This window comes from Oryctolagus cuniculus, chromosome 1, assembly GCF_051225735.1.
Source record: "Oryctolagus cuniculus isolate XC-2025 breed Fujian yellow rabbit chromosome 1, ASM5122573v1, whole genome shotgun sequence".
Taxonomy (NCBI): Eukaryota; Metazoa; Chordata; class Mammalia; order Lagomorpha; family Leporidae; genus Oryctolagus; species Oryctolagus cuniculus.
The window spans coordinates 9,933,484-9,955,247 of record NC_142867.1 but is presented as its reverse complement, the minus strand read 5'-3'; the positions used below and the strand labels follow the sequence as shown (position 1 = coordinate 9,955,247).

Here is a 21,764-nt window from a genome sequence, read left to right as displayed (position 1 = left end):
AAACAAAAAAGCGGTCTGCTCCCTAATGTTTATTGCAGCACAATTCACAATAGCCAAGACCTGGAACCAACCTAAATGCCCATCAACGGTAGACTGGATAAAGAAATTATGGGATATGTATTCTTTAGAATACTATACCGCAGTAAGAAACAACGAAATCCAGTCATTTGCAACAAAATGGAGGAATCTGGAACACATCATGCTGAGTGAAGTAAGCCAGTCCCAAAGGGACAAATACCATATGTTCTCCCTGATCGGTGACAACTGACTGAACACCAAAAAGGAAACCTCCTGAAGTGAAATGGACACTATGAGAAATGGTGACTTGATCAGCATAGCCCTGACTGTTAATGGACAACTTAATACATTATCCCTCTTAGTATTTTTTTTGTCTGTTCTACTTAATATGACTGGTTTAATTCTGTAATTATCACACAGTTATTCTTAAGTGTTGAAAATTAACTGAAATGTGATCCCTGTTAAACATAAGAGTGGGAATAAGAGAGGGAAGAGATGTATAATTTGGGGCATGGTCGGGCTGACTTGCCCCAGTTGGTAGAGTTGGAAACATACCAGGGGATTCCAGTTCAATCCCATCAAGGCGGCATGTGCCAATGCCATCTCACTAGTCCAAGTGATCAATTTCAGTTCACAATTGATCATAATGAAAGGACTAAGAGTCAAAGGGAGCACATAAACAAGTCTAGTACCTGCTAACACTAACCGATAGAATAAATAAAGGGGAGAGTGATCCAACATGGGAGGTGAGATACTCAGCAGACTCATAGAATGGCGGATGTCCTAAATAGCACTCTGGCCTCAGAATCAGCCCTAAAGGCACTCGGATCTGGCTGAAAAGCCCATGAGAGTATTTCAGGCATGGAAAGCCAAGACACTCTGGCAAAAAGATCTCTGTGAGTGAGATCCCAGTGGAAAGAACAGGTCTTCAAAGAAGGAGGTGCCTTTCTCTGAAGGGAGGAGAGAACCTCCACTTTGACTATGACCTTGTCTAAACAAGATAAGAGTCGGAGAACTCAAGGGGCTTCCATAGCCTTGGAAACTCACGACTGGTGCATAGGGAGATTACTGATGCCATAAACAGGAGTGTCAATTTGTAAAGTCAACAACAGGAGTCACTGTGCACTTACTCCTCATGTAGGATCTCTGTCCTTAATGTGCTGTACATTGAGGCTTAATGCTATAACGAGTACTCAAACAGTATATTTCACTTTGTGTTTCTATGGGGGTGCAAACGATTGAAATCTTTACTTAATGTACACTAAACTGATCTTCTGTAAAAAAAAAAAAAAAAAAAGAAATTATCAATTCCCAACTTGACTCTCACTGGGATTAAACATGACAATAGGTCTGATCTGATTTCATCATCATTTAAAAAAAATCATCTGTTATTTTTCACTTTATGTTTCTGTGTGGGAGCAAACTGTTGAAATCCTTACTTAAGGTATACTAAGCTGATCTTCTGTATATTAAGATAATCGAAAATGAATCTTGATGTGAATGGAAGGGGAGAGGGAGTGGGAAAGGGGAGGGTTGTGGGTGGGAGGGACGGTATTGGGGGGAAGCCATTGTAATCCATAAGTTGTACTTTGTAAATTTATATTCATTAAATAAAAGTTAAAAAAAATCCTATTTACAATGTCACCAAAATAAATAAACAGGCCTATAATGAGGACTCTACCCATAGACTGACTCAGGTCATAGAGAGAGGCCAGGTAGAGAACAGGTAGCAGTTATTTTTATCCCAAAGACAGTCTCCAAAGCTAGCTGTATTCAGCAATGTTTTAAGGTGGTGTTGGTAGGGAGTGAGGGAGATAGTGGTGATGGAAGAGGCTTAGGCTTTGTTTGACCTTGATCAATGCACAGCTAAAACTAAGTCATCTATCAGTACTATAATACAGGCAGATAGTAGACCTTTTGTAGATGAAAAAAATGGGTTTATTTAATCATGATCAAACATGATTGACAGGCAGGCAGGCAGGCAGAGGGGGTCAGAGTGGGCAGTTAGGCACCTGCCTTCCCATAACCAAAGTGCAGACCCCCAGTTTCATCTGCCCGCAGAGTCTGTTCTGATGTCCAACCCCATTGTGCCACTGCATTGCCACAAATAACAAAAATCATTAAAGCACCAACACAAAGTGAAGCTCCAGGACTCATTTCTAGAGGCCACTGGCTGTTCTCCTTGAGGGCAAAGCAGAATTCTCTCAGGGTTTCTCTCCTGTTCTCTGCCCCAGTCCTATTGGCAGGAGAAGTAGGTATGTGATACTGATGGATAGCATCAGCCTTCAGTGAGGCAGGACTGGAAGCCAGGCCTTGTGACCTGCCAAGTGTCTCTGTGGGCAGGGCCAGTGAGGCTCACTACATACAAATAGCCCTGGGCTCCTGTGGCTCCACATTTCCTACAGTAGAGGACAAATCCCTCACTGTCTTCTAAAGCTGAGAGCTCAAAGCAATATAAGCCACCATGAGGCTGTCGGTGTCTCTCCTGCTGATCACTCTGGCCCTTTGCTGCTATGAGGGTGAGTATCATTTCTACCGAGTTTACCATCAGCCCCTGGTTAATTACTTTTTGCTAAACACTAGGTAAACTTACTTGGATTGGGGCCCGAAATCTGGAAAAGACCCAAATTCTAAACTTTTCCTGGAATTTGTTGAAGTAGTTCCCCAAAGGCCAAGGATTCATTTTTATCAGTTTTACAACATCTAGGAACTTTTTTTTAAAAAAAAGATTTATTTGTTTATTTGAAAGACAGAGTTACAGAAAGGCATAGGCAGAGGTAGAGAGGGAGAGAGAGGGGTCTTCCATCTGCTGATTCACTCCCCAGATGGCCACAACAGCTGGGGCTGTACTGGTCTGAAGTGAGGAGCCAGGAGCTTCTTCTGGGTCTTCCGAAGCATGCAGGTTCAGGGGCCCAAGGACTTGGGCCATCTTCTACTGATTTCCCAGGCCATAGTAGAGAGCTGGATCGGAAGTGGAGCAGCTGGAACTCAAACCAGCGCCCATATGGGATGCTGGCACTGCAGGCAGTGGCTTTACCTGCTGCACCACAATGCTGGCCCCCCACATCTAGGAACTTTGGCAAGAGAAAGCACTGCAGATAGATTATACCAATTCTGCCTGGAGCCTCACTCTTTGATGGCAGTCTGTGCTTTCGATGCCGCACAATGTGATGGGAAGCCTGAGCATGAATCTCAATTCTGCCCCGCCAGCCCTTTGACTTGGAGTCACATGCTCAACTGCTCAACTTCCATGAGCCCCTTCTTATCTCTGGTGCTTATGGCTACCAGGATGTGTAGCTGTGAGAATGGAGTGAGACGATTTCAAGAGCCCAGCTGTAGACATCAGGCAAGGATTTGTGTTTCTCAGATAGTCTCCTCCTCAAAGACGTTTGGATGCCAATCGAGTCCACATCTTCTTATTTTTTAAAAAAGAGTTATTTATTTGAAAGACAAAATTAAAGAAAGAGAGAAAGAGAGGGAGAGAGGGAGAGAGGGAGAGAGGGAGAGAGGGAGAGAGGGAGAGAGAGATAGAGATTTGCCATCCATTGGTTCACTCCCCAGATGGCTGAAACAGTGGGCCAAGCTGAAGCCTGGAGCTCTATCTGGGTCTCCCATACGGGTGGCAGGGCCCCAGGTACTTGGGCCATCTTCCTCTACTTTCCAAGGTACATTAGCAGGGAGCTGGATTGGAAGGGTAGCAGTCAGGACTCAAACCAGCTCTCATGGGATGCTGGCAGAGCAGGTGGTGGCTTAACCCTTGATGCCACCATTGCCAGTCCACATCTTCTAACTCATTAATTCAGATGCATAAAATGTTGCAGCTGGAAGGCTATTTGGAGACTTCCAGACGAAGAAGAGCAAACGTTTGCTGTATCTCTGAATAATGAACAATTCAATGGGCTTTGTGAACAATCAACGCTCAATATATCTATAGTACTACTAGTTTTCTAGTCTTGCTAGTAATAACAGAACTAGTATAACTATGAGAACCAGCATTTCTTTTTTCTAAAATTAATTCTATCAATAAAATTTGCCCCTATTTTTGCTCTCATATTCCAGCCAATTCATCGGTCTGCCCAGCCTTTGCTACTGAATTGACAGGCTTCTTACTGGCTTCCGACGTTTTGTTCAGGTTACAAATTGAGATATTTAATGCTCCTGCAGAAGCTGTTGAAGCAAAGATGAATGTGAAGAGATGCGTAGATGAGTTATCCAGAGGGAAACTACTCCTTATAGATACAATATTGGTAATTTCTTTCTTTTTTACATATGGAAGATTCTGATCAGCAACTTAGACAAGAATGAGGTGGCTGTTGTATGGGGAACACATACTGTGCCATTTACATCTTGACCGTGGACCCAGTCCACAGGATGGATGCTAGTAGTATGCCTGCTGAATTATACTCAGGTGCACACAGCATCCTGGGGGAATTCCCTCTTTGGGTCATTCCTCACGGTGTCCTGAGGAGGAGGACAGTTGGGGAACCAGGCAGAGATGCTAAAGGGTCAAGTATTGCTGCCTGAGAGCTTTCTTGAGGATGAATTAGGTCACAGTCAATGTGAAATCTCCTGGGGAGAGTTAAACGTGGAGACAGATGGGAAGGAGGGAATTGAAGCCAGCGCCTGCCAGTAGCGGCTTGGTGGGTTTCTCTGCCAGCTTCTTGCAGAGCCAGGAGTTCACTCCTAGTTCCCAGTGTTCCACCTTTGCCCTTTGTCCTTCAAACTGTCTTCCTTATAACTGCCAGTGGGCAGACACCCTGACTGTATTAGCTCCCGTAGTTGCATGCAAAGCTGGAACATCTGTGCTATGTATTAAGCAATCAGATCTTTTTAAAGGGATCCTTGAGTCTGTCTACCTGTGAGGTTCAGTTGAAAATGCTCTCAGAAGCTGGAGTTTCAATACTGAGAAGAACATAGGCTGTGAAGGAGAATTCCCCCCTTGGGAAGCTGGGAATCTCTTGAACCCAGTGCATTGCAAAGTCCCCTCCAATTTCTGCTCCTGGTCTCTCAGCCCTGGGTTCCCTATTGGAAGACAAAGAAGAGTCCACAATCCTGAGACACCAGAGAAAGTACTTCTTGCACTGCTGTGTCCATTGCTCTTCCTTCCTACTTCCAAAGTGACCTAAACCACACTCTTGGATCATCTCAGTGTTTATTTGTTTGATTTTGGGAAGGCTACTTTCTAATGTGCATGGTTTGTTATAATTGTACTAGGGCCATGCCTAATCACACACGCCTTTTTTTTTCTCCCTCTGGCCTTCCAAAGAAAATAGCTTTTGAGGCATAATTCCATCTTGATTGTGTGAACCTGTTATCTCCATGAGTGGCATGACTAACCTTCCCTTCCTTCTTTTTTTTTTTTTTCCAGGGAAAAGTATTGGCTAAATGTTCTGCGTACGATGAAGCAAATATTTAGTCTTGCTTTCTACTATCTTTCAAGGATACTTTGATTTTTACAGGAAATGTAAAGGTTTCAACATCTTGCTTTAATAAATTACTTATCTTGCACTATCTCGCACTTTTGTTTGTCTTGTTATTGCCCCATAGTCTTGGGTCTTCAGTAAAGAGTGATTTTAATAATCCAGCGGTCTTTTGGTGTTGGTAGTGATCAATTGCAGAGACACCAATGGGTGTCTGAGGTTCAGGCATCACAAAAACACATATGTGGTCAGGAGTCATCTTGTGTTATTTCACAGAATGCCATTCATATGGCAATGAGTAAATATGATGGTAAAAAGCAATTAAAATGTTCCTGTTGGGGACGAGCATTGTGGTCCAGTGAGTTAAACCATCCCATATCCGAGTGCAGGTTGGAGTCTTGGCTGCTCTACTTCTGATCTAGCTTCCTGCTAGTGAACCTGGGAAAGCAGTGGATGATGATCCAAGTACTTGTGTTCCTGCCACCCACCTGGATGGTGTTCCAGGCTCCTAGCTTTTGCCTGGACCATTCCTGAATGTTGAAGCCATTTTGGATCTCTACCTCCTTGTCTGTTTATCTGTCTCACATTTTGCCTTTCAAATAAATAACTAAATAAAACTCTCTAAAAATGTCTCTTTTGGTTTTGTACGAAGATCACTTCCAGGTTTAGACATGACCTAGGCATCACATTTGTTTACTTCCTGTAGTCGCTGTAGTGTGATGTCTTCATCATCCTTGCAATTGAATTTGTTGGTCGTCCCCTCCTCCTCACTATGGTCTGACCCTATTCATGTCTGGTGGCAACTATTTGACATTTTTCTTTTTTTCTTTCTTTTTTTATATTTACTTTATTCATTTGAGAGACAGAGCCACAGAGGGGGTAGAGACAGAGAGAAAGGTCTTCCATCCACTGATTCACTCCCCAGATGGCCGCAATGGCCGGAGCTGCGCCGATCCGAAGCTAGGAGCTAGGAGCTTCCTCCTGGTCTCCCATGTGGGTGCAGAGGCCCAAAGACTTGGGCCATCCTCCACTGCTTTCCTAGGCCACAGCACAGAACTGGATCGGAAGAGGCACAGCCGGGACCAGAACCAGCGCCCATATGGGATGCTGGCACTTCAGGCCAGGGCTTTAACCCACTGAGCCAGAGTGCCGGCCCCTATTTGACATTTTTCACAATCATAGGTGGAACTAGCTTTTCTTTTGTTCACTCTACCCTGTAGGAGAATTAATCAATATCTAATCACTCACTCACATCCTAGGCTAATGCCTTCTCCCTCAACTTCTGCCAAGGGCCCCATAAACAAGCACCCAGCTGTCAGCTAGACAGTTTCACTAAAGCACTGTACCGTCATTCCAGAAGGAAAGTATAAAAACCGAGAATCTTTAATCTACTCTTCCTTCCATGAACTCCATCCTGGCTAATGGATCTACCACCCAACAAGTAATATGAGACATTTTATACTAATCTTAGTTTCCCATGATGCTCTCACAAAGTATCATAAACTTGATTGCTTTAAACAACTCACTCTCCCATAACCCTGGAAGACAAAGTCCAAATTGGTGTCACTGTGGCAGAATCAAATTGTCATCAGGGTCACACTCCATTGGAGGCTCTAGGTGGGACATGTTCATGACTGCTTGCAGCTTCTGATAACTGATGGCCATTCTTGTCTTTGGATGCATCATTATAATCTATGCCATCATCTTTCCTGGGTTAACTATTCCTCTGCCACCTTCTAAAATATTTAGAATTGCATTTAAAGGACATTGGATCATTGATGAGACTCCTCATTTCAAAATCCTTAATCATATCCATAAACTCTTTTTTTTTGGTCATGTAAGGGAATATCTGTAAATTCCAGGCATTAGGATATGGATAACTTTTTTTTTTTTTTTTGACAGGCAGAGTGGACAGTGAGAGAAAGAGACAGAGAGAAAGGTCTTCCTTTGCCGTTGGTTCACCCTCCAATGGCTGCCGTGGCCGGCGCGCTGCGGCCGGCGCACCGCGCTGATCTGATGGCAGGAGCCAGGAGCCAGGTGCTTTTCCTGGTCTCCCATGTGGGTGCAGGGCCCAAGCACCTGGGCCATCCTCCACTGTACTCCCTGGCCACAGCAGAGAGCTGGCCTGGAAGAGGGGCAACCGGGACAGAATCCGGCACCCCAACAGGGACTAGAACCCGGTGTGCCGGCGCCGCTAGGCGGAGGATTAGCCTAGTGAGCTGCGGCGCCGGCTAGGATATGGATAACTTTTGAGGGGCTACACTCCATCTATTATATTTGCTTTGGCTATTTTTTCATTTCTTTTTTAAAAAGATTTTATTTATTCGAGAGGCAGAGCTATGGAGATAGAGATAGAGATAGAGAGAAAGGTTTTCCATTTGCTGGTTTGTTCCCCAAATGGCCACAATCGCCAGAGCTGGGTCAATATGAAGCCAGGAGCCAGGAGCCTCCTCCAGGTCTCCCACATGGGTTCAGGGGCCCAAGGACTTGGGCCATTCTCTGCTGTTTTCCGAGATGCATCAGCAGGGAGCTGAATTACAAGTGGAACAGCTGGAACTCAAACCAGTGCCAATGTGGATGCTGGCACTGCAGGCAGAGGCTTAGGCTCCTATGCCACAGCATTGACCCCTGCTGTTCCCTGACCCTGTTCCTGAAGAGTTAAACTTGTATATGTGCGAGTGTAAAAAGTTAAGCTTAAGCTTACAGGTTTAAACCTTCCTGGTGCAGCTGTGAAAATAAGAGTAAAGTAGCACCTTGACAGTAGGGACTCCATTTTGGAGCACTTGAGACTGCATTCTGGGAAAGCAACCCCCCCCCCCCTTCCGGCCCCCGTGAGATTCTGGTCTGAAACTATGATCTCAAATAGTCAGACAATAGCAGTACACTACATCACCCTTGGCAACGCACAAAAACCCCCTAGCATGATTGCTCAAGCTTAAAAATAAAAAGGTTACACCTGGGTTACCTGAGCTAATAATGAAGATGTGATTTGTCTATGTCTTAAGATCATAATTGCTGATTGTAAGATATTAGCAACCGCTTAGCAACCGTGTATTCTCTCCCCCTTCCCGGTTTTGCAGTTTTTGCCTTTATAAACCCTAACCTTTGGTTATTCGGGGCTGCTCTGCTCATGTATGATCAGACAGTCCCAGCATGCTGGGTAATCAATAAAGCTTCCCCTTGCTGTTTGCGTAAGAGACGTGTCTTGGTGACGTTTTTCGGGCGGTCGGCCCTAACATTCCCTGACCTTACACTGCAATGGCATCACCTCTGCGAGTCCTGCCCAGCCACGCACACAGCCATCGTCACAGTCTCATCCGTGTGCTTTCAGGCTCAGAGGAAGTCTCTCAAAGGCCCGTCCTCCTCATGGGGCACCCTTCCTCCTCATGGGGCACCCTTCCTGCACACATCCTCCCATTTATGTGGAAGTGAGTGTTCTCCGTTCAAAATGTGGACCTGCTACATTTTCAGGAGCCCTCAAAGGACTCGAGAGAGAGTTGCCACAAGTTTCAAGTAAGAGGCCTCATTTTATTCCTCAGCGCCCTGTCATATCATGATTCGTGTATTTGCACAATTATTTGAGAAAAGAGTACACAGAAGTTTTATGAATTTAACATTGATTAGAAAAAATTTGATTTTTAATCACATGAGGGCACATGAACACTTTAAACAGTACCTAAATGTGTGAAACTCATTCCGCATTCAGTCTATATGCTTGGTGGTCATGAGGATTCGTAAGGACCCTGTAATACGTTAAGAAATCCAGACCTGACTACTCCTAGAGGACTGACTCTTCCCATGGGACACTGTGTTTCTGGGGACTTCCGAGACTCAGCTTCTGCCTCCCACCCTTACCTCATCTCCCTCTTCACCCAGGAGCTCTCTGATCTGTGTAGTTGTTCACAGGCCATTCATATATGCATTGCATTGCCAAGCTCTCTAGCTCCAGCATGCAAAGTTTTCCCTCAGCCTCTCTGTACTTCCCTGTGTGAAATAGCTGTGGAATACCTTACGCAATGGAACAGAATTGAAACACCAGAAATCAATCCAAACATCTACAGCCAACTTATATTTGATCAAGGATCTAAAACTAATTCCTGGAGTAAGGACAGTCTATTCAATAAATGGTGCTGGGAAATTTGGATTTCCACGTGCAGAATCATGAAGGAAGACCCCTACCTCACACCTTACACAAAAATCCACTCAACATGGATTAAAGACCTAAATCTACGACCTGACACCATCAAGTTACTAGAGAACATTGGAGAAACCCTTCAAGATATTGGCACAGGCAAAGAGTTTCTGGAAAAGACCCGGGAGGCACAGGCAGTCAAAGCCAAAATCAACTATTGGGATTGCATCAAATTGAGAAGTTTCTGCACTGCAAAAGAAACAGTCAGGAGAGTGAAGAGACAACCGACAGAATGAGAAAATATATTTGCAAACTATGCAACAGATAAAGGGTTAATAACCAGAATCTACAAAGAGATCAAGAAACTCCACAAAAACAAAATGAACAACCCACTTAAGAGATGGGCCAAGGACCTCAATAGACATTTTTCAAAAGAGGAAATCCAAATGGCCAACAGGCACATGAAAAAAGGTTCAAGGTCATTAGCAATCAGGGAAATGCAAATCAAAACCACAATGAGGTTTCACCTCACCCCAGTAAGAATGGCTCACATGCAGAAATCTACCAACAACAGATGCTGGCGAGGATGTGGGGAAAAAGGGACACTAACCCACTGTTGGTAGGAATGCAAACTGGTCAAGCCACTATGGAAGTCAGTCTGGAGATTCCTCAGAAACCTGAAGATAACCCTACCATTCGACCCAGCCATCCCACTCCTTGGAATTTACCCAAAGGAGTTTAAATTGGCAAACAAAAAGGCGGTCTGTACCCTAATGTTTATCGCAGCTCAATTCATAATAGCTAAGACCTGGAACCAACCCAAATGCCCATCAACGGTAGACTGGATAAAGAAATTATGGGATATGTATTCTTTAGAATACTATACCGCAGTAAGAAACAACGAAATCCAGTCATTTGCAACAAAACGGAGGAATCTGGAACACATTATGCTGAGTGAAATAAGCCAGTCCCAAAGGGACAAATACCATATGTTCTCCCTGATCGGTGACAACTGACTGAACACCAAAAAGGAAACCTGTTGAAGTGAAATGGACGCTATGGGAAATGGTGACTTGATCAGCATAGCCCTGACTGTTAATGAACAACTTAATACATTATCCCTCTTAGTATTTTTTTGTTTGTTCTACTTAATATGACTGGTTTAATTCTGTAATTAATACACAGTTATTCTTAAGTGTTGAAAATTAACTGAAATGTGATCCCTGTTAAACATAAGAGTGGGAATAAGAGAGGGAAGAGATGTACACTTTGGGACATGCTCAAGCTGACTTGCCCCAAATGGTAGAGTTAGAAACATACCAGGGGATTCCAATTCAATCCCATCAAGGTGGCATGTACCAATGCCATCTCACTAGTCCAAGTGATCAATTTCAGTTCACAATTGATCATAATGATAGGACTAAGAGTCAAAGGGAGCACATAAACAAGTCTAGTACCTGCTAATACTAACCGATAGAATAAATAAAGGGGAGAGTGATCCAACATGGGAAGTGAGATACTCAGCAGACTCATAGAATGGCAGATGTCCTAAATAGCACTCTGGCCTCAGAATCAGCCCTAAAGGCATTCGGAGCTGGCTGAAAAGCCCATGAGAGTATTTCAGGCATGGAAAGCCAAGACACTCTGGCAAAAAGATCTCTGTGAGTGAGATCCCAGTGGGAAGAACAGGTCTTCAAAGAAGGAGGTACCTTTCTCTGAAGGGAGGAGAGAACCTCCACTTTGACTATGACCTTGTCTAAACAAGATAAGAGTCGGAGAACTCACAGGGCTTCCATAGCCTTGGAAACTCATGACTGGAGCATAGGGAGATTACTGATGCCATAGACAGGAGTGTCAATTTGTAAAGTCAACAACAGGAGTCACTGTGCACTTACTCCTCATGTAGGATCTCTGTCCTTAATGTGCTGTGCATTGAGATTTAATGCTATAACGAGTACTCAAACAATATATTTCACTTTGTGTTTCTATGGGGGTGCAAACTGTTGAAATCTTTACTTAATGCATACTAAACTGATCTTCTGTAAAAAAAAAAAAAAGAAGTTATCAGTTCCCAACTTGACTCTCACTGGGATTAAACATGACAATAGGTCTGATCTGATTTCATCATCATTTAAAAAAATCATCTATTATTTTTCACTTTATGTTTCTGTGTGGGAGCAAACTGTTGAAATCCTTACTTAAGGTATACTAAGCTGATCTTCTGTATATTAAGATAATCGAAAATGAATCTTGATGTGAATGGAAGGGGAGAGGGAGTGGGAAAGGGGAGGGTTGTGGGTGGGAGGGACGGTATTGGGGGGAAGCCATTGTAATCCATAAGTCGTACTTTGGAAATTTATATTCATTAAATAAAAGTTAAAAAAAATCCTATTTACAATGTCACCAAAATAAATAAAATACTTAGGAATATATTTAACTAAGGAAGTAAAAGACTTGTGTACTTTTGAAAACTATAAAATACTGATGAAACAAAATAAATAAGATATGAATAAATGGAAAGTCCTCACATGTTTCTGAATAAAAGTATTTCAAACATTTCTTTAAAAAAGATTTACTCATAGCAAGGGGGAGAGAGAGAGAGGGAGAGAGAGAGAGAGATCTTCTAATCACTGGTTCATTCCCCAAATAGCTGAAATAGCCAGGTCTAGGGGAGGCTGAAGCCGGGAGTCAGGAACTCCATCCTGGTTTCCCACATAGGTGGCAGGGGCTCAAGCACTTGGGCCATCATCTACTGCCTTCCTAGGCACATTGTCAGGAAGCTGGATTGGAAACAGAGTAGGCAGGACTGAGCTGGCACTCTGATGTGGGATGCCTGAGTCACAGGTAGCAGCTGCTTCACTGGTGTGTCACAATGCCGGTCCCAAGACTTAGTATTTTTAAAGTGCCCATGTTATCCAAAGTGATCTGAAGTTTCACTGCTGTCATCTCAAAATCTTAAAGGAAATTTTTAAGGATATAGTAAAAAAGATTTCTAAAACTAACATGGAACTGCAAAAAAACACGAATAGCAAAGTCCATCTTGAGAAAGAACAAACTGGAGGCACACTTCCTGGTTTCAAAGTATATTATAAAGCTACAGTAATCAAAGGAACTAGGATCAAGATGGACATACAGATAAACGGAACAGAATAAACTCACATATACATAGTGATGGATCTTTGACGAGGATTCCAAGAGCACAATGGTATAAGTGCTAGTCTCTTTAACAAACGATACTGAGGAATTATGTTTCCACGGGAAGAATGAAACTAGGCCTTATCCAATACCGTAAACAAAAATAAGATGAAATGTATTAAAGACTTCAGCGTGAGACAGAAATTATAAAACTCCTAGACGGAAACTGGGAAAGAGTGTCATGACATTGATCTTAGGAATAGCGATATGATAAGATACCCAAATCCCAGAAAACACAGATGGACAAGAAGCAGCGAGAACCAGATTAAATCTTAAAGCTTCTGACAGCAAAACAAACAAAACACCAAACTACTGCCCCAACAACAAACCTAAGAAACTCCAACAGAGTGAAAAAGCCACTAATAACTGGATGAAACCAATGTGAATCTTACATGTGAGAAAGAGCCGATTTCCAAAGTACATAAAAATACCAACAATTCAATAAGAAAAGTTAATTCTCACTTACAAATGAATGGAGCATGTGTTGTGTGCCAGTGGGTTCAGCTTGCATCCCCGATCAGCATGCAAGTTTGACTCTGGCTACTCTGCTTCCAATCCAGCTCCCTGCTAATGTGCATCCTGGAAAGTAGCAGAAGATGGCACAAGTACTTGGGTCCCTGACATCCACATGGAAGAGCAGGATGGAGCTCTTGGCTCCTGGCTTTGACCTGGCCCAGCCCTGGCTGTTGTGGACATCTAGGGAAGTGAACAACAGATGGAAGACCTCTCTTTCCCTCTTTCTGTCTCCCCTCTTTGTCACTTTACCTTCAAATAAATAAATAAATCTTAAAAAAAGAAAATCTGGACAAATATTCAAGTAGGCATTTCTCCAAAGGTGTACTAACGTCTGACAGCTGTATGAAGAAATGCTTAATGTTACTAATCATCAGGGAAAATGCAAATCAAAACCACACTGAGATATTTTCTTAACTTTGTCTGGATGGCTATTGCCCAAAATACAAAAGACGGTAAGTGTTGGCAGAGCTGTGAAGAAGTTAAAATACTTGCACACTGTTGGTGAGACTGCAAAATGATGTCTTTACTGTGGAAAACACTGAGTTTCTCAAAACATCAAAATTGTAACTGTCCAATAACCCAACAACCCTACAAGTGGGTATTTTCTCAAAAGAATTGAAATAGGGTCTTGTAGAGGTATTTGTAATTCTATGTCGACTGTAGCATTGCTCACAGCAGCCAAGATGAGGAAACAACATAGAATGCTCATAATCAGAAGAATGGGTAAAGAAATAGGGTATGCATGTACCATAGAATGCTATTGGGACTTAAAAAGAAGAAAATCCTGCCATTTGTGAAAACATGGATGAATCTTGAGGACATTATGCTAAGTGAAAAGATAGTAGGCCTAGAAAAATTGTGCATGACTCCACTTACACGTGCTACCTAAAGCAGTCGCATTCATAGTCAATGTGTGAACTAGCAGCTTCCTGGGCTGAGTGGTGGGGAGGAAGAGTTACTAATCAACAGGCATAAAGTTCCAGTGAAATCAGACACAGCTCTGCACAACGTTGTACTTACACTGAACAGGAATGTAGTATGGGGACTGGTATTGTGGTGTGGCAGGTCGCGTCGCTGCTTGGGACACCTGCGTCCCTTATCGAAGTGCTAGTTTGAGCCCTGGCTGCTCCACTTCCAATCCAGCTCTCTGCTAATGCACCTGGGAAAGCAGTGGGGGTGGACAAGTACTTGGGCCCTGCCACACACATGGGAGACAGGATGGAGTTCCAGGTTTCTGATTTTGGCCTGGCTCAGTCTGACCATTGGAGCCATTTGGGGAGTGAACTAGTGAATGGAAGACATATTTCTCTCTCTCTCTCTTTGTCATTCTGCCTTTCAAATAAATAAATAAAAAAAACCTTAAAATGTGTTGTAAATAATAAATATACGATTTTGTACTTTTCAATTGCAAAATAGATAAAACATATAAAGATTTACCCCTACCCTCTCCTTGTTCTTGTATAGAACAAGAATGAAAGGCATGAGATCTAGTAACGGGGGATTTATCTCCTAAGAGTCAGTAAATGACTCAGTAGAGCACAGTCATAAAAACTATTTAGAAAATGTAAATCCTGGGACAGACAATGAGGAGCCTGAAGGGGAGGGTGAAGGTAGGTATCCGGATAGGAGAGGCAAAGAAGGAATGTTTTTCATTGGAAATTGGAAGCATTTTGTAATTATTTTCATTTTCAAAGAATGCCTATATATCACTTTTTTTTTTAAAAAAAGAAGGCTGACAGCTGTAACTGTTTTTTTTTTAAAAAGAGTTATTTATTTATTTGAAAGGCAGAGTTAGACACACACACACACACAGAGAGAGAGAGAGAGAGAGAGAGAGAGAGAGCGCGCGCGAGAGAGAATCTGCCATCTTCTGGTTCATTCCCAAAATGGCCATAGAGCCAGGAGCCAGGAGCTTCATTCAGGTCTTCCACATGGGCACAGGGGTCCAAATTGCATTAACAAGGCACTGGATTGTAAGTGGAGCAGCCAGAACTTGAACCGGTGCCCATGGGATACCAACTTCACATGTGGTAGCTTAATCTGCTGTGCCACAGTGCTGGCCCCTACACATCACTTTTTAAAATTAAAACTTTGAAAGATATAGCATGGCTGGCACTGTGGCTCAATAGGCTAATCCTCCGCCTTATGGCACCTGCACACCGGGTTCTAGTCCTGGTTGGGGCGCTGGATTCTGTCCCAGTTGCCCCTCTTCCAGGCCAGCTCTCTGCTATGGCCCAGGAGTGCAGTGGAGGATGGCCCAAGTCCTTGGGCCCTGCACCCGCATGGGAGACCAGGAAAAAAGCACCTGGCTCCTGGCTTCGGATCAGTGCAATGCGCCGGCTGCAGCCTGCTGGCCGTGGTGGCCATTGGAGGGTGAACCAATGGCAAAAAGGAAGACCTTTCTCTCTGTCTCTCTCTCTCTCACTGTCCACTCTGCCTGTCAAAAAAAAAAAAGAGAAAGATATAACAAACTGAGGGGAACACATGTGAAGGGAGGAGAGGAGAGAGGAAAAAGAAAATTTGGGATGGCACATCATTTGGCAGAGAGAGGTTAAGATGCTGAAAATGATCTCAGATCCACTTGGAATCTACTTCACAGAAAACCTGGGAGGAACTTGACATATTCTGCTGAAATATTAATGGATATCTGAAGTAATTAATTATCTGCTGAAAGACAAGATACAACACACAGAACTTCAGGAAGCTATGAGCATAGCAGTTGGCAGGGCACCTTATCACAGAACTTAAAGGCCTACGAGATTCCCAGAGGAGCTCAGTCTTTATGAGCTGGGAATTCTGCAGGAAGGAGAGCTGTGTGATAGCTGATCTGGACCATGAAGGATTTAGAGGATGAAGATGATATTTGGGAGGAAGTAGGACCTTCCAGGTGTGTGGAGCAGCCTGGGAAAAGGTTGATGTACGGATAAGTCCAGGATCCTTGAAGATAAAGGTGACAACACTCCTGCCAGAATCCTCCTCCACAGTCAGTCCAGCGAGTGTGAGGCTAATGCTAGCCTCTGATCATTTGTTGCCAACTGCATGCCTCAGCTATTTCTCTAGAGCAAGTTTTCTCAGCATCACTCTTATTGACACTGAAGGCTGTCCTATGCCTTTGGGAGGTTTAGCTGCGTTCCTGGCCTGTTACACACATAATGACTACAGCCCACCCACTCCTATTCAGGTATGACAACTGAAAAGATCTCCAGAATTGGAGAACACTCAGAGGGACGCAGGCAGGGTCTGTAGAGCTGCCAGAGTTGAGGTGTGTGTTAGCAGTGCAAACACATCAATCTCCCCATGATACTCTGGTAATGCCCTTGAAGACAGCTGCTTACGTCTGTGGGAGTGCTTATAGTCTGAGGGAAAATTTGAGCATTGACATGTAGGAAAAGTAACTAACTCATGGAGAATATATGAGTGTACATTTCTAAAGACTCAAACAAAACGTCACTTTGTACAGGGATTAAATACTTAACTGCATCTATTTGGTAATGTTTAGTATGTAAGGTTCAGGGTTTTGGTAAAGAAGCCAAGTAGAATCTCCCGAGGGCTGGCATCTGACCATGGCTCTGCTTCTAAATCCGGCTCCTGATCTCAGTGTCTTTAGTGGCATCCGGGTTCTATCATATCATGGTGAGGGTTACATCTACCTTCTCATTCTCTGACCCCAAAGCACTAATTTTTGCCTAGGGTATAAAGTAAGGGTCTCGTTTCAAACTTCTGCATTCAGAAATCCAGTTTTCCCAACACCATTTGTTGAAGAGACTAACCTTTCTCTAGGGAATGATTTCAGCTCATTTGTCAAAGATTATCTGGTTGTAGATGCATGGGTTAATTTTTATTCTGTCCCATTGATCTACATAGGTTGTTTTTTTTTTTTCTAAAAAAAAAAAGATTTACTTATTTGAAAGGCAGAATTATGGAGAGATATCTTCCATCTGCTGATTCACTCCCCAAAAGGTCACAATGGCAGGAGGTGGGCCCATCTGCAGCCAGGAACCAGGAACTTCTTCTAGTTCTCCCATGTGGCTCAAGCACTTGGGCCATCTTCTGTTGCTTTCCCAGACACTGGCAGGCAGCTGGATTGGAAGTGGAGCAACCAACTAAGACTGGAGCTGGCACCCACATAGGACGCCAGTGCCGCAGGCAGCGGCTTTAAAGCTTCACCACAGCACCAGCCCCAATGTCTTTTATTTCTTTTATTAATGTTTCATGAATTTCATTGTAGAGATCTTTCACATCCTTGGTATCCCAAGGTATTTACATTTTTCTGTGCTTATTGTGAATAAGACTGATCATATATTTTCTTTCTCAGCCAGAACATTGTTGGTGTATAAAAATGCTGTTGATTTTTTGTGTGTTGATTTTATAGCCTGCAACTTTGCTGATTCTCTTATGAATTCTAGTAGTCTCTTAGTTGGGTATTTTGGTTCCCCTATATAAAGGATCATGTCATATGCAAACAGGGATAATTTGAATTCCTCCTTTTCAATTTGTATCCCTTTGATTTCTTTTTCTTTCCTAATGGCTCTGGCTAAAGCTACCATAAGTATATTGAATAATGGGAGTGAGAGTAAGCATCCATACACAAATATTTATTAAGGATTTCATGTGAGAATGTGATACAAAGACAAGAAGTGTTTGATTGTGTTCTCAAGGAGCATGGTAGACATTAGGGGGTCCAGGCAAGTTGGAAACATCAGGAGAGAGCTGTTCATAGGAAACTATGGGGTCCTGGGAACAGGGAGATTCCTGGAGTTACAGAGGCCAGGAAAGGGGCAAAGAAGGGGCTGCCTGTGGTGTTGAATACGGGAGAAGTAAGGTGTTCCAGTTAGAGGGATTTAGGAGAGTCTACAGGGACAAAGACTTTGCACAGAAAACTGCAGGACTTGTACAAATTAAACTGGAGTTCACACAGCACAGCAGAAGGAGTCAAGGTCACAAGGATCCAGTAGAGCCACAGTGTGAGGTCCCTAAGCGGTCAAGCTCAGGAGGTAAATTGACTTGAGACAAATATCTGGAGGCACACACCTGGCTTTGTATCCTGCTGTTGCCACCACCAAGCTGTTATACTCTGGCAAATTATTTAACATTTCTCCTGCTCACTGGAGTGAAATGTTATGCCCTCCTTCCAGGGAGGGGAATCACACCTCCTAGTGGACCCAGAGCAATCCAGGTATATGTTCGAGCCTGTTGTCCCATCCATTGAGTGCCTCCTCTCATCTTCCAAACTGCCCCAGTTCGGGCAATATAATTCATGGTCACCTGACTCAAAGTGTTATGTGGTGAAGATCACAAACAGTCTTAAAACAGTGCCTATCATCTAGTAGCTGGTGTATTGCTGTTCAGCATTTATATTTTATGGAATTTTAAAAATATTTATTTATTTATTTGAAAGACAGAGTTATAGGAAAAGACGGGGACACACACACACACACACATACACACAGATCTTCCATCTGCTGGTTCACTTCCCAAATGGCTGCAACAGTCAGGGCTAGGCCAGATCAAAGCCAGGAGGCAGGAGCTTCTCCCAGGCCTCCCACATGAGTGACAGAGACTGAAGCACTTGGGCTATCTTCTGCTGTTTTCCCAGGTACCTTAGCAGGCAGCTGAATCAGAAGTGGAGCAGACAAGACTTGACCTGGCTCTCCTATGGGATTTCGGCATTGCAGGTGGTGACTTAACTCACTGTGCCACAATGCTGATCCCTGTATGCAACATTTTGAAACATGTTCTGGAAGCTGGGCTCTGGGAGGGTTAAAGTGAGAAAACAGTATATAGAATATGTCTGGCAGATAAAGTTATTTATAAATTATATCAATGAAATTCTTTGAAAAGAGAACTCAGAAAATACCAAGTAACCTTTATGTTCTGTTGTAAAATTTTTAGTTTTTGATTTATGTACTATGTGTATTATTTATGGGTTTTAGTATTACAATTCAATACAATATGTAATGGTCAAATTAAGGTACTTAGAATTTTCATCTCTTCAAATATTATCACTTCTCTGTGTTGGCATCAAAGTCTTCTCTAGTTGTTCTGAAACATTTTCCTACTTGTTGAAGACTACAATTAGCTCAGTGTAATTCTGTTTAACACTAGAACTGTTTCCCCCACCTGTGTTTTCGTGCTCACTCTGTCCCCTTGTACTGTTCTGTTGGTTCACCCTCCAATGGCTGCCGTGGCCAGCGCGCTGCGGCCGGCGCACCGCGCTGATCCGAAGGCAGGAGCCAGGTGCTTCTCCTGGTCTTCCATGCAGGTGCAGGGCCCAAGCATTTGGGCCATCCTCCACTGCACTCCCGGGCCATAGCAGAGAGCTGGCCTGGAAGAGGGGCAACTGGGACAGAATCTGGCGCCCCGATTGGGACTAGAACCCGGTGTGCTGGCGCTGCAGGCGGAGGATTAGCCTAGTGAGCCGCGGCACCGGCCTGTAAGTGTCTCTTAGAAGAACCACATGATCCCCCTTTGATCTTCTCCGAAACATTATAGCCTATTTGCATACACACCAAGGGGAAAGTCAATCATATGTCGGCTTCTGACATGTGGAGGGATACTGAGCTAGAATGGGGGAGGGGAGAGGCTGTGGGCAGTGGAGCTGGGGCTCCAAATTGAAGGGGAACATGCCCAGGCCTGGAGGGTCCCTCCCTTGGGCAGCCGGGCTTGGGAAGGTGCATCCAAGCGAGCTGGGACCTACACCCTTCCTCATGCAGGGATCTCAGAGGTGGCTGATCCTGAGATGGGGTGAGGTGTGGACTGAACAGTGAGCAATACAGGGATGAGATCCCTGTCTCAGGCTTGGTCCAATGTAAGGCAGGCCTTGAGGACTTGAACAAGCACAGTTCACTGCCAACCAAGATGCCCCCAGAACCAGAGGCCTCTCTTGAGGCTTCTATCCTGATAAGCAGCTGTCTACTCCACGTCTAGACTTTGCAAAATATCAAAGAAGAGGAGGGTCACCTCTGAAAACATAACTGAGGGGTCGGTGTCGTGGTGTAGTGGATAAAGCTGCTGCCTGTGGCGCCAACATCCCATATGGGCGCCGGTTTGTGTCCTGGCTGCTCCACTTCTGGTCCAACTGCCTGCTAATGGTCTGGGAAAAGCAGCAGAAGATGGCCTAGGTGTTTGGGCCCCTGCTACCCTCATGGGAGACCTGGAAGAAGCTCCCGGCTCCTGGCTTCAGCCTGGCCCAGCGCTGGCCGTTGCAACCATCTGGGGAGTGAACCAGTGGATAGAAGATCGATCTCTCTCTCTCTGTCCCTCTCTCTGTAACTCTTTTAAGTAAATAATTTTTTAATTAAAATTTCTTTATTATAAAACCTTATAAACACTAAAATATTTTGGCTTAAACAGCTTTATTTTGCCTTTTTGTAATGAAGATGATCCATTAACCTAGTTCTATTGTTTTATAACTTTGCATGACATTTTACATAAATAATACCTGAAATCAGTATATAAACAATTCTTTTGAGCCAGTTTGTCCTCCTCTGCATTTGAAAAGAACAGCTAGGGTAATTCCTTCATCTGGTCTGGTTCCCCACCCATCTGAGTGCTTATCTGATGAATGTGCCTTCTATTCTCAGAGCTTCCTAATGCTCCAATACAAACAAGAGGGAAACTAGGCCACTTCTGCCTTTGGGGACCAGGGGGACACTCAGTGGGCGGCTACAGCCTCCTCCTCCTTCCTCCCCCACCAACTGCCTTAGATAGTTGGATGGTTTCCCCATGTGAACTCAGTGCAAACTCACACCACCACGTTCTTTGAAAATCATCGTGGCCAGGAGAGGAGTCTCTGCATGGGGTAAAGGGTGGTGGTCCCATGGGAAGGACCAAGCCAGGCACAGAGTCTCCCCCCGGGACTAGACACGGCCCAGGCTCAGAAATCAAAGAAACGTAAATACTCTTTGTCTTTCTTTTTTTTTATGTCATTCGACTAAGAAAAAGAAAAAAAATCTTTGAGTTACAGCTTCACCAAGACTATATGTATGCAAAATACCTAGAGCTGCAAAGCCAGCCAGCATGGACAAAGGGGGTCGACCAGATGTTTACTAATGCCTAGGCGACTAGGTGGTGTACTACGTGGTGGATCCAGGTCTGGCAGTGGGCAAAGATAACCACCAGCTCAACAGCCAAGCTCCTCAGTGGGCACTGCACAAGGCACTGCCCAGAGTGTTGGATACACAGCTTAGTGTGTGCTCTTCATCTATAACTATTATCAGTACCCGTAATATGTAGGTTGTAGCATATTTTTAATATTTCTAACACCTCTAATGATCACAGCTGGCTTCTGAAGACATCATTTCTACCTCCTTGGAGATGTTCAGTTCCCTCTCTCAAGGTCAAAGTGCAGGGGGTATGCAAAGCCCACTGCTCCCCTGAGGAGGCTGTATCTGAGCCATCCTAAACAGGTGTGAGACAGGAGCACCCGGGTGTGGGGTGTGAACTGGAGAGGGCAGGTCTGAATAGAGCTGAAGGCGGGCAGA

The 21,764-nt window shown here is 43.9% G+C and overlaps 1 protein-coding gene across 1 annotated transcript; it reads left to right on the top strand.

Moving 5' to 3' along the window:
• The first annotated feature begins 2,305 nt into the window (after positions 1-2,305).
• On the top strand, positions 2,306-4,316 carry LOC138846281 (secretoglobin family 1D member 1-like). Its single transcript, XM_070061651.2, has 2 exons — positions 2,306-2,537; positions 4,078-4,316. Exons 1-2 carry the CDS (start codon positions 2,483-2,485, stop codon positions 4,299-4,301), a joined length of 279 nt encoding a protein of 92 aa, XP_069917752.2. The 5' UTR covers positions 2,306-2,482; the 3' UTR covers positions 4,302-4,316.
• Positions 4,317-21,764: the final 17,448 nt, after the last annotated feature.